The sequence below is a fragment of the Macrotis lagotis genome, chromosome 1 (genome assembly GCF_037893015.1).
Source record: "Macrotis lagotis isolate mMagLag1 chromosome 1, bilby.v1.9.chrom.fasta, whole genome shotgun sequence".
NCBI lineage: Eukaryota > Metazoa > Chordata > Mammalia > Peramelemorphia > Peramelidae > Macrotis > Macrotis lagotis.
In genome coordinates, this window is record NC_133658.1 from 608,070,270 (window position 1) to 608,082,881 (window position 12,612).

At 38.0% G+C, this 12,612-nt stretch overlaps 1 protein-coding gene and 1 non-coding gene across 6 annotated transcripts in view; one reads left to right on the forward strand and one right to left on the reverse strand.

The window, feature by feature from the left end:
* The window catches only part of CLASP1 (cytoplasmic linker associated protein 1), a 379,426-nt gene that overhangs the window by 113,593 nt on the left and 253,221 nt on the right, over positions 1-12,612 (forward strand). For all 5 annotated transcript variants that reach the window (XM_074214965.1, XM_074214964.1, XM_074214967.1 and 2 more), the window contains exons 3-4: positions 8,478-8,556; positions 12,041-12,144. In XM_074214965.1, the coding sequence (XP_074071066.1) occupies positions 8,478-8,556; positions 12,041-12,144 (183 nt within the window). The remainder of the gene's footprint in view (positions 1-8,477; positions 8,557-12,040; positions 12,145-12,612) is intronic.
* On the reverse strand, positions 7,830-7,955 carry LOC141510742 (U4atac minor spliceosomal RNA). The gene has a single exon (XR_012475160.1). It is a non-coding gene; the product is annotated as a U4atac minor spliceosomal RNA (small nuclear RNA).

A 12,612-nucleotide genomic window follows, 5' to 3' on the forward strand; every position in this document is an offset into this window, starting at 1 on the left:
ATTAAATACCTAGGAGGTATTTAATGACACCTGCCAATTATTGGTAGAATTTATTCTGTTACCTCCTGACTCTTTTAGTGACTGAAGGCTGTTGTTTTATGATAATGATTTTCAATTCATTTTTATTTTCCTGAAATCAAAATAGGTACTAGTGGATGGAGTATTGGCCTAAAGTCAGGAAGACTCAATTTTTCTGAGTTCATATCTGAACTCATACACTAGCTAGTATGACCCTAGTAAAAATCATTTAATGTTTGCCTCAGTTTACTCATCTGTGAAATAAACTAGAGAAGGAAATGTTAAATTATTCTAGTATCTCTATATCTAAATGGGATCACAAAGAGTCAGACAAGAATGAAAAATGACTCAACAAAATCAGAACAGCAAATAGTGAAAATTTGTCAAATGTAACTAAACCAGTTTCTCCCAACTGGTTAGATGGAAACAAGAGAAATAAGTATTCTCACCTTTACTTAATAGTTGCAAACAAGAACTCAAGTGATTTTTGATCAACTTCAAAGTGATTTTGGTGTAAGGGGAAGTCTAAATGTATCAAAACAGGTATTAAACTTCCTAGCTTGTATTTAGTGAAGCAAAGGTAAGATTCTTTTAAGGGGAATTTTTACAAAGACTTAATTTCATTAGACTTGTTGATAGTGTTACTTTGCTTATTAGTCCTGTAGCCCAAAATCAATTTTAACCCTGGGTAGGCCAGTTTGATCATAGTCCTGAGTGAATAACCCAGTAAGAAAGAATTGTTAAATTGCTCTAGAATGGTGGTCTTAAAAGCTAATTTTCATTTTTTAAGGATAATAATAATATTGACTCTTCTCAAAGCCTGGTGAGAATTAAAGACAGAGGTGAGTTAGACTACTCATTAGTTTTGGGTCTTTGGGAAATCATTTTACAACTCTTTGGGTTTCAGTTTTCCTCATTTCTAAAATGACAGCCAAAGTCTCTTCCAGATCTAAATACTGTGATTCTCTAATACTAAAGGATCTAATATTTTCCCTCACATTCAGTATCTTTTTTTTTAAGGTTTTTTGCAAGGCACATGGGGTTAAGTGGCTTGCCCAGGGCCACACAGCTAGGTAATTAAGTGTCTGAGATTTGAACCCAGGTACTCCTGACTTCACAGGGCTGGTGCTTTATCCACTACGCCACCTAGCCGCCGCCCCCTTCTTCAGTATCTTTTTCCTTTCCTCCTGTCTTTCTTTTTTTCTCCAGTTTTCTTTTTCTTCCATTAACAGACTATATTATAAATTTGAAATTTAAATGTTGGCTATAGTTAAGTGTAATTTTTGAAAAATGAGTTTGAATTTTTATAAATTTCTCAAGACAATCTTAATGAAATTCCATTCAAATCATATACATTTAATTACTTTCAATTTGTAGATGCTCTGATAGACTTGGTATCTCTTAATCCTAAGATAGGTGTGGAAAAAACCTTGTTTCTTGTGCCCAGAGATCATTGTCTCAACTGAATGATGTTGATGATTATTAAAAAAAAAACTAACTGCACGCCTGAGTGGCTGGTCAGGCTTAAATCAGGCCATCTGATAGTGAAAGTGGGAATCTGTTTTTAAGAAGTTTATCATTGACCTAATTGAATGTTTCACCCCTTGAAAACACACAGAAGATTGAAAAGTCCATCTAAATTCTCTCTAGTTCTTCCAAGAATCTAAGTCTAAAATGTGGAAATGAGTTTTAAGAACTCTACTTGAAACTTGGACTACCCGATGACTTATGCTGGAATCTGAAACTTTCCATCTTTTTGGTGCTTTGGATATATTGAGCTGGGTTGGGGGATTTTTTGAGGGATGGTGGGTTAACACTGGGATTTGGGGGTTTAGAATCATGGAGTACTTAGTATGAAGGCCACTATCTTTAGCCGTATTTCTCCTGGCAATTATTGTGGCCTGTGGAGGTGATAAACCTGGGTGATATCTTGGTTCATATAGGATCTTACATTTAGAGCCAGAAAGGACAATCCCCTTCATATCATAGTTGAGGAAATTGAGGCCTAGAGATGTTTCTGTGTCTTTTCCAAGGTTATAAGTGGGGGAACTAGACAGCCTTCCCCTCCCCCTACCCCATTTAGATTTCTCATCTTTAAAGTCATGAGCAGGTTTACCTTTTATTCTTGGGAGCATTTTATTTGAAACCAAATGAGTTGTTTGTATAAATGAATGTATACATATATGAGACTTATGTCCAGACTTAAGCTTTCATCTCTTTAGGGAACTCTAATTGTGGAAGCTTCCTCTACCAAAGCAGAGTAGCATATATTCTAGACAAACTTCCCTCAAAGATCTAGCTAAAATCCACCTTTGTACAAGAAGGTTTCCTGGCTCCATTCAACCTGATGGCTCAATTTAGTTTTATGTTCGTTGACATTCAAGTTTAATGCTTGCTGATTCGAGGGCTTTCTCTGGCTCAGGGAAGCTGAATTTTAGATTTCTCCTGGAGGCCTCGGAAATGTGTTGAACCCGTTCTTTGACACAGTTTTAACCTATCTTTGTACCTTATTTGATTGACAGTTTAGTTTAGTGAACTCTTGGTGATAGGTCCTAGCCAGATAAATTAATTGGAACTATTGCCTGGGTGAACTCTCCCAATGATCAGATTGAGTATTTGAAAGTTACACCATGCAGCAGAAGGTATTAGATAAATTTGAGACTTTTCCCAATCTCAGTTATTTTATACTCCATTCAGGGAAAGGCATGCCTTGGGGAAATTTTCCAAAAGGACTTCAGCCATACTGAAGTAGGGAATGACCAGTAAAGTCCTCAGAATTGGGAGTTGGTAAACTGGAACATTGAGTACATGCTGCCAGTGTAGACTGACTTATATGGAGTAAAGAGTAAAGTGTCCATGATAGCTAGCATTTTAAAGTACTTTAATTTAATTTCAGAATCCTTTTTTTAAACCTCAATTGAGCCTCATGAAAATCTTTGAAATAGTGCTATTATCCTCATTTTACAGATGAGGAAACAGGTCCATAGAGGATAAGTGACTTACTCCAGAGTCACACTTAATAGTATCCGAGGCGGTATTCAAACTCAGGTCTTCCTAATTTTATATTAGAAACTCTGTTCACTATGCCACTAGAATGTATAGAGATAATTTTAATCCATCTCCCTCAATTTACAAATGAAACAAAAACTTCAAAAGATCAAATGACTTATCAAAAATGAAAAAGAAAACTTTCATGAGATCCCAGATCTCAACTTTTTTATTACACCATAATTTCATATTTATTATCTGCTGAGAACATCTGAGAGTTATTATAAACTTTAGTGACTGTTGCTCTAAATTTCCACTGAATGAATGTGACAAAGTGTTGTTCATCCTGCAATGTGCTGACTAGGAATCTAGTAACCTTAGATCACTGCCCATTTACTTGGAGGTAGCATAAGAATCAAGGAAAAAAGCTGGAGGTAGCATAAGAATCAAGGAAAAAAGCATTTTAAGCATTTTTTTTTTTTGTGCCTGGCAACGTGATACAACTCTGAGGATATAAATGCAAAAAACAAATAAGTTCTTGCTCTCAAAGAGGGAGATATTCTGGTGGGGAAGACTTACCAAACAGGGAACAGCGTCTGTGAGGAGGAGGAATTTAGAGACCAACTTCTCCTTTCTAGGAAGGGATTGAAGGGGTCCAGGGAGGCCTAGGTTTAGAACAGACCCATGCTATTCCATTTAACTTGGATGAGCACAGTACACAGTTGCATGGGTCACAGAGATGCTCAAGTCCAACTTGCTTGTTTGACAAATGAGGAAATAGAGGCTCGTCACAGAAGTATGACTTCTTTACCATTGAGCAGTTTATAGTGTCTGAGGCAAGTGTCCTAGTTTTTTCCTTTTGCCTGATTCTTTTCAAAAGTCTCTTTTGGTGGATCTTCATCCAGGTCACTGTTGAACCATGGGTGTTTCTAAAGACTGTCTTAGGCCCTATTCATTTAGTGACCTCCTTGACTCATGGATTCAGTGATCATCTCTGTGCTGATCATCCTCAGATCTCCTTTTTCAGTACTAATCTTCTAAATTCACATTTCAACTGCCTATTGAATATCTCAAACTGGATGTTCTGTAGACATCTAAAACTCAACATATCCTATTGTACATCATAGATTTAGAACTGGAAAGTAGCTTAGGATTCAACTAGTTAAAACCCTTCATTTTACAGATGAGGAGCTGACACCTCAGAAGATGCCACTTAGCCAAGCTCTCAGAGGTATTAAAGGAGTACATTTAGGATTTGAACTCAGGTTCTCAAATTATAATTCCAGTGTTCTTTTAACTTGGCTACTTTGCCTTTAAGTTGTAAGACCTGAAGGCATGATTTCACCTCCCCCCCTTCCTAACCTTGAAGTTTAAAAAAAATACAACTCTTAATTTTAATTTGATCTTGATAGTTGGATTTTATAGTTGTATTTAAAAACCGCAGTGAAATCTTTTTTACCCAAATGATATCTTATTTTTCCAATTACATGTATATGCCTATTTATGAGTTACATAATTTCCTTCCACCCTCCCTACTCCTCTCCCCTCAGAGGTGAAGTTTGCTGTGTGTGTGTGTTTGTGCAAACATGCATTTGTGTTTGACATGTTTACAAACTGATAATTTTCTTAATAAGAAATTAGGACTAAGAGAAAAGAAAGAAAACCGTGAGATAGTAAAAAAAATTTTTTTAAAGTGAACATAGTGTTCATTCAGGTTGTTTCCTTTTTTCTTCTTCTGGATGTGGAAAGCTTTGTCCATAACAGATCTCTCAGGGTTGTCCTAGCACTCTGGACTACAGAGAGGAGCTGTATCCATCAAAGTTGATCAACTCAGAATGTTATTGTTAATGTGTGCAGTGTTCTCTTGGTTCTGGTCCCTTCATTCAGCACCAGTTCCTGTAATTCATTTCATGGTTCTCTATAGTACTCCATAACATTCATGTGCATAACTTGTTCAACCATTCCCCAATGATGGGCATCCCCTCAATTTCCAGTTCTTTGCCTCTACAGAAAAAAAAAGCTGCTATGAATATTTTGGAACATGTGGAACTTTTCCCATTTTTTATGATTTCTTCTGACTGTAGGCCTAGAATTGGTATTGCTAGATCAAATGAACAGTTTTATTGCTCTCTTTAGTATAGTTCCAATATTGCTCTCCAGAATAGTTGGTTCAGTTCACAACTCCAATGCATTATGTCCCAGTCCTGAGGTGAAATCTGAAGACATTCCTCATCATCACCACCATCATTTACGTTTATAAAGACTTTCTGTATTATGATCTTGTGAAGATTGGTATTGTTACACCTCACATATGGTTTTACAGACTGCCTTTTTTGGGGTGGGGTGGGGGGAGAGAAGCAAGATTAGGGGAAAATTGTAAAATTCAAAAATAAATTAGATAATCTATTAAAAACAAGAATACTCATTCCAAAAAAGGATGTTTTTAACATTCCAAGACTTTTTTTTCAACTTTTTCACCTGCCTATTTTTAAAAAATTGCATTTCATTGATGACTTTTGTTTTTATATCATAATCATTGAGAAAAGGTACTTTCTTTTCCTCTTCAAACTTCTCCTTTAGCAATAAAAACAATTAAGTAAAAAACAGATAAAGTTATATTATCAATTTTGTAGAAAACTGATGTTCAGAAAAGTAGCTTATAAGAAAAGAAATAGGTAAGATAGTGTCAAAAGAGCAATAGTTTGGTTAATTCTGAGTATTCCATTATTCTAAATTCTTTATCCTAAATTGTTTCACTAATTCTCTATGTGACATTGGGCAAGTTACTTTGTTTTCCTGGTCCTCATTTGCATTATTTGTAAAGTATAACAGTTGGAGTGAATATCTTGCAGCTCTAAAAAGAGGTTAGTTAAATCAGAATTGAGTTTATGTTTATATGAAGGATTTCTTAATTTTACTAGGATTCATCTATTCAGACCTCCTTTTAAGCAGTAAAATTTCCTAGAGCACTTACCCCCTTCCCAGGTACTTAACATTTTCCTTCTAGCAGTGTGTATTCATAATGGTAAAATTTCACACCTGTCCTTCCTTTCATACACACCTCAGGGGATCTGATGGAGGAAATTTCCAGGTTTTTTTTTTTTTAACACTGGTGTGAAATTCATTTGAGTCCAGTGGAACCTCTTTTAGCTTTCACTTCACCCATTTCTCATAAAGATACTTGAACTGTTTTTGTTTGTCCTACCTTGCTGTGTGTATCTCTTGGCAGATAACTCGACTTGGATTTTCCCTGAGTTCCTTCTAGATTCTTCCTGGACCCTGCCCCTCCCATTAGTCCTGTAACTGTCCCATTTTCCCTAGTCTCTTCTACACTCATCATCCTGGGATCCTCCTTGACCTACATTTATAGATGTGGCTTTAATAGGCTGTATAGACCATTCCTCACATTCTTTGATGAAAAAAAAATAAATGAGGCATGAAAGTTAAATAATTGGCCCAGGGAACATTAAGTGATAGAAACTGTAGACCACAGAGTCATTTTATTGTGCTATCTAGATATGTACTCTGCCCTTTTCTGGGTCTGTGCTGTTCTGGTTTTTTGCCTTGGACTGGGCCAGAATTGACCCTATGTATTTCATAACTCAGTTGCCTTCAGCTTTCATACTTTGGAGATGAGAAACTGTTTCTGCATTGCATGTTTCTAAAGTTTTTTTTCCCGTATTAGAAAAGCTCTTTTACTTTCTATTCTATCGTCCCCCATCCCCAACCTAAGCTGTACTATCTGTATTTAGGCATGTTTAAAGATTTGTTCATGTTTAAAAGCCTTTAGAAGTGGTATTAAGGTTGTTCACAGTAGACCATTGAATTAATACTATAAACCTGACACCTCCAGAAACCCACATTGCAGAGGAGCCATAAAAGTAGAGTTGGGGTCAGGACTTCCATTTGGAACCTGTAAACATTATTAAAGATCGCTGTTTGCAGAAAGTCAACACCTTTAACTCCCCCAAATAGATTTTAGTAAGATCTGTGTTACACAATTCTGTATCCTATTTGGGTTTACAAAGAACTCTATTTGTGTTCATAAAGAATTGTTATTAAAGTAGTTGGTCTCTTGAAAAACACAATCATTAAACACTTGCGCTGATTTTCATGTGATTGATCTTTGTTGGAAATGCATCCTCCTAAAAACTTTAATCCTGGTTTTAAGTCATTCAGGGCTACTATGTTCAAAATACAAAGAATTAGATTTCAAAATTGTGATTTAGCATTAAGTGAAGGCATTTTTTCTTTAAAAACAGTCTTAGGGGGTGGCTAGGTGGAGCGTGGATAGAGCACCGGCCCTGGAGTCAGGAGGACCTGAGTTCAAATCCCGTCTCAGACAATAATTATCTAGCCCTGTGGCCTTGGGCAAACCGCTTAACCCCATTGCCTTGCAAAAACCTAAAAACAAAACAAAAACAACAGTCTTAGAACAGTGAGGTAGGAGAGGAATTGTAATTGCCTAGTCACAGATTATAACTAAATGACATCAGTTTTTGTTTCTTCTTATTTGTCTATCAACTGCCAAGAGGGAGATTTCTCAATTTGAAAACTTGATTTCTTTTGTGCGGTATTTTTTTCATGAAGGGGATTCCCCTTTGGGATTATTACTCGCGTGATCAAACAATAGCGATTTGAAAATTGAACGTACGAACTGTCAAACTTACTATGAGTATTCTCTAAATAAAGTACTCCGGCGATGTCAATTTTATGCTACTTCCTGATTGCATTAAGCTTTTTGCCCCATCTAGTGGCAAGAAAATGAATACTACGGGCGAAGGTAAAGCCCCTCTTCCTTGCATTAAGATAACTATTTGGGGGGTTCCAAAAATTGCACCATGTTAAAGCAGAGCTTTAAAAGATGCGTGTGTGTTGTTAAGGCGTTAGCAGTACTATCCTCACTTGACGTTCATTGGACAGTAACGCAACCCCAAGAAAAGGATGGTTGTCAAGGGCCGGTCCTTGTTCTCAAGTGAGGAGTAGGGAATGCCGCGTTACCTTGTGGTGACTAACTCACTGTTCAAGTCCCAACTGTGAAATAACCAAGGAAGTTTTGATGACAAACTACTAAATGGAAACATCGATTCCTCTTAAGCAGTAGTTTCTTAAAGCTTTCTCGGAGCTGTATTTGTGCAGATGATTTTTCTACCCATAAGGCAGTGCGCCGCTTGGCCGTTCCTATTTGCATATGCCACTTATTCAATTCCCAAGAGGGATGGAGGAGGGAACCACTCTGGAAAAACAGAAGTTCTCTTTCTTTTTATGTTCCTATTGAGGTTGGCTGGCCCAGTTGTGCCCCAACCGGAAAGAGGTTTGTGCTCCATTCACTGCAACGGCCGGTTCCGGAAGAATCGCCTTTGCTTCTCGATTGGACCGTCAGACAGACCCAAGTGTTTTCGTGAGCGCCCGAGCTCGGCGGCCACGGTGGAGTCAGGCGCCTAATGAGTCCGCTGGTTTTTGTCTTGCAGGTCGCACTTCTGGGGATGGACATCTTGTCGGCTCTGGTGTCCCGGCTGCAGGATCGGTTTAAGGCACAAATCGGCACAGGTGAAGGGCTCGCGGCTATCGTGGGCTCCGCCCCCGCGCGCCACCCCCGCCCCGCCCCTTCCCAGCCCGCTGCCCCCCTGCCTGCCCCCCTGCCTGCCCCCCTGCCCCCAGGGAGCCCAGTGCTCGCTACTCGCCTTTCTCCTGCATGGCACCTGTGCGCTGCGCAGCCTCTTGGCTCCGAGAGATAAAGGTTCACTGGGAACAGCGGAGTCCGTGCCAGGCATCGTGAATGCCAGTTGCTTTGTGGTTGGCCACTAAGTCTGGCCAGTACCAGGCGGTGTGGGGGCGGGGCCGGGGAGGAGCTTCCTATGGCAACACCTTCAGTCCTAGAAAAGCCAACCATTGTCCAGTGTAAAGGAGAAAACCAAGCATAAAACCAGTTCGGTTTAGTATTCATTTCCACTTCATTTGCATATAGAATTTGAGGTGGTTTTTAAAGGCCATCTATTGCCAGTTCCTGGGGGCGGGGGTAAAACTGATTTATCACATCTTTTACTTGCTAGGCTCTGCAGTCCTGGGAATACAAACGCTAAAGGAAAAGTGGTCAGGTCCTCAAGTAGTTAAAAATGGTGGGGAGAGGAAGAAATACAAAAAGCGGGTAGTGAATGAAAATTATATTGACAAGATGAAGTTATGTCATTAAAAATCAACAACTATGAAGTCACAGACATTCTTAGGTGCACAAAGAGAGTCTAAAGGCCACCCTAATTCATCTGAAACCTGCCAGAGTGAAAGGACTTGTCCTATGTCATATAACTAGTTTGTGGCAAGGCTTGGATTCATACCCAATGCTTTCTTACTCCCAGTCCAGCTTTCTCTTCATCACTGCGATTGTGGGACTTGATTAATTCCTCCAATCTAAAAGTTTTGGAGATACATTTTTAAAATTATTTTACATACAAATGAGAAAATAAGATGATTCTCCTTAATACATTCTTGATTTTGGTTATATGGTAATGACTAAATGTATAAATTGCCTTGATAGCTTTGATATTTATTTGGACAGTTTTGAACATTTGTTTCCTTATCCGTATAAAATATGACTTATTTTAGAAAAAAACTTTTACAAAATGACAAAACTTTTTTTTAGGTTGTTTTTTTTTTTTGCAAGGCAAACAGGGTTAAGTGGCTTGCCCAAAGCCACGCAGCTAGATAATTATTAAGTGTCTGAGACCGGATTTGAACCCAGGTACTCCTGACTCCAGTGCCAGTGCGTTATCCACTATGCCACCTAGCCGCCCCAATTTTGTTTTATGTAGCTTATTTTCTTAGGCTATATTATTTCAGGTTAAAATGAATTTTGTTTCACAAAGAACATTTAATTTAGTCTTATACAAAGTTTACGAAGGCACTATACACCATAAAGAGCTATTTTCCACTAATTCAAGGACAAATGCTTGCCAGCTGGTGTGGCTAGAATCCATGTGATAGACTTAGAAAGACCTGAGTTCAGTTTTTTTTTTCACCTGTGTAGTCATGGGCAAATCACTTCTCCTAGTTACCATTTCCTCATTTTTAAAAAACTCAGGGTTAAATTAGATGACATTTAATATCATTTTTCAACTTTTTGTTAAATTTATAGAGAATCCCAATAGAGCTCCTGCTGCAAAGGAAAAGGGAAAATCCACCTGAATGTCATGATCTCTAGCCTGCTGAGGCTGATTTTACTTATGTATTCTCTTCCCATACTGTGCAATCTCTTGCCCTGGTCCTTGTGGCTTACGCAAAGGGTGGTACTGAGGCCAGGATGCTGTGTTTGGTTCTCCTGTGAGGTTTTTTTTAACCACTTTTTTGAACTTGTATTTTAACTTGAACTCATCTTTATAAAAGTGATCTCTCCTTCACAGAAATTGAAACAATTTATTAAACCTGGTCATTCTTCTAACTGAACTATTTCTTTAACAGCACAATTGAAATTATTGTGTTATCTTTGTTCCCCTTTTCCCCCTATCCTTTTATTTTTGTTACCAAATGATCTTTTATACTTTTGCTCTTGTCTCTTCCCACTTGTCCCTTCACTACTAGCCTAGGAAAAACCCTCATCACCACCCTAGATGATGCTTTGCAGTAAGGCTCTGGCACAGATCTTTTTTACCTCTCTTTCCATCTTCAATCTATCTTTCATGCTATATGAAATTTTCATGATTCTCTTTAGATTTTAAAGGCCACCTTATTTGTCTGTTTGAGCTGTTCCTTCCCTGTAAAATGTAGACTCTTGGAGGGTAGGCATTTTTGTTTTTTATGCTTAGAATCTTGTTTATAGTAGAGGCCTAGTGGAGATTTGTTGTTGAATTTGATTCATTTACTGCTAGAATAATCTTGTTTTCACCTGGATTTGTCTGGTAATTTCAATCCCTTGTTCAAAAATCATTAGTGGTTCCCAAAATTCAAATTTTGTTTACTGGCATTTTGTCTTGCCTGAGGTCACACAACTAGGTAATTAAGTGTGTGAGGTCTGATTTGAATTCAGGTCCTCCTGACTCCTGGGTCAGTGCCCTATTCAATGCTCCCCCACCTAACTGCCTCTTCTTTTTATCTTATCAGATCTAATGCTTTATTCTATGTTACTTCTTCCCTCTTGTATTTTAAGCTCCAGATAGTGAACTGCCTCTACCACACAGGAATATTTAGTATTTTTTTTTACTGTCTTTTTATTTAATTATCTATGTAATAAATGACCCAATTCACATATTGAATTTCTTGTTTACTGTTTAAGGGCCAGTTCAGGGAAGTACTGAGTCTCCAACTCAGGACTGGCTTCCTTCTTCCTCCCATAATGTCTTTGTATTTGGAATCCAATGATTATGTGATTGTTAGTTTGAATTGCAATGATTTTTATATAGTGAAAGAACCCCTGGAGTCAAATCATCTGAGTTTGAATTTTGCCCCAATTCTGTGACTTTAGGCCAGTTCCTTCCTTTCTCTGAAAGACGGTTTCCTAATCTGGAAAAATGTAACTGAGACTGTACTAATGAGGTCATTGATGTTAGCAGCTCTTTTCCCCTTCTGCAAAGAAGATTGTGTCTTCTCTCTGATTTACAGTGTTAAGAGTTGTGTGGTGGCCCTGACAGGTTAACAGGCCCTAACAGTGTGTCCTTGGCCACATTATATGTATGTATATAGTATGTTAGAGATGGAACTTCTTGGTCCAGAGGACAGCTCTTACCCATTGTTCCACCCTGCCTCACAGGGGAGAATAATTGTGTTACCCAGTTCTCACCATTATGATAAGGAAAGGACTTGATAAACATTTTAAAAATTAATATTAGAAATGGCTAATACTTTGGGGGAACCTTAAGTTTTACAAGGAGTGGTGATAGTATGAGTTCTAATAAAGTGAGGTTTTTTTTTATCTTTGATGTCATCTAGCCTTAAACAGTGTGCTGGCTGGACACAACAGGTACTTGGAATTAAATGAATTTAATTAGTTGGCCATGATCTATAAAACATCTTTTGATTGGATTGATTTTCATTTTGCTTTTAGTGCTACCCAGTCTAATCGACAGGTTGGGTGATGCTAAAGATTCAGTGAGAGAGCAAGACCAGACCCTGCTGTTGAAGATGATGGAACAAGCTGCCAACCCTCAGGTATGATTAGGCAAAGTTTCCTTGCTGCCTACCAGGCATGGAAGACCATGGAAAAAATATACTTTTCTTTTTGAAAATCTAGTGCATTAGAAATACATTTATTAGGCCATTGCTTTGCCTTCTCCTTTTTGTTTCCCATTTCAGTTAAGGTATCTAAAGCAATATTAATGAGGTATAAAGTATACCATTTGAATAGTGAATAGAGTTAACACATGAGGACATTTTTTTTGTTGGAAGGTTTTTATAACCTTTGGTTAATGGGCAGGTGGCAAGTGGATAGCACTGACCTTGGAGTCAGGAGGACCTGAGTTCAAATCCGGCCTCAGATACTTAATAATTGCCAAGCTGTGTGACCTTGGGTAAGTCACTTAGCCCCTTTCCCTTAAATAAATAAAATTAAAAAAGAATAATTAGTTAATCTATACAACTATGGGAAAGTACAGCAGGATTTTTACTCAGTGTTATGAG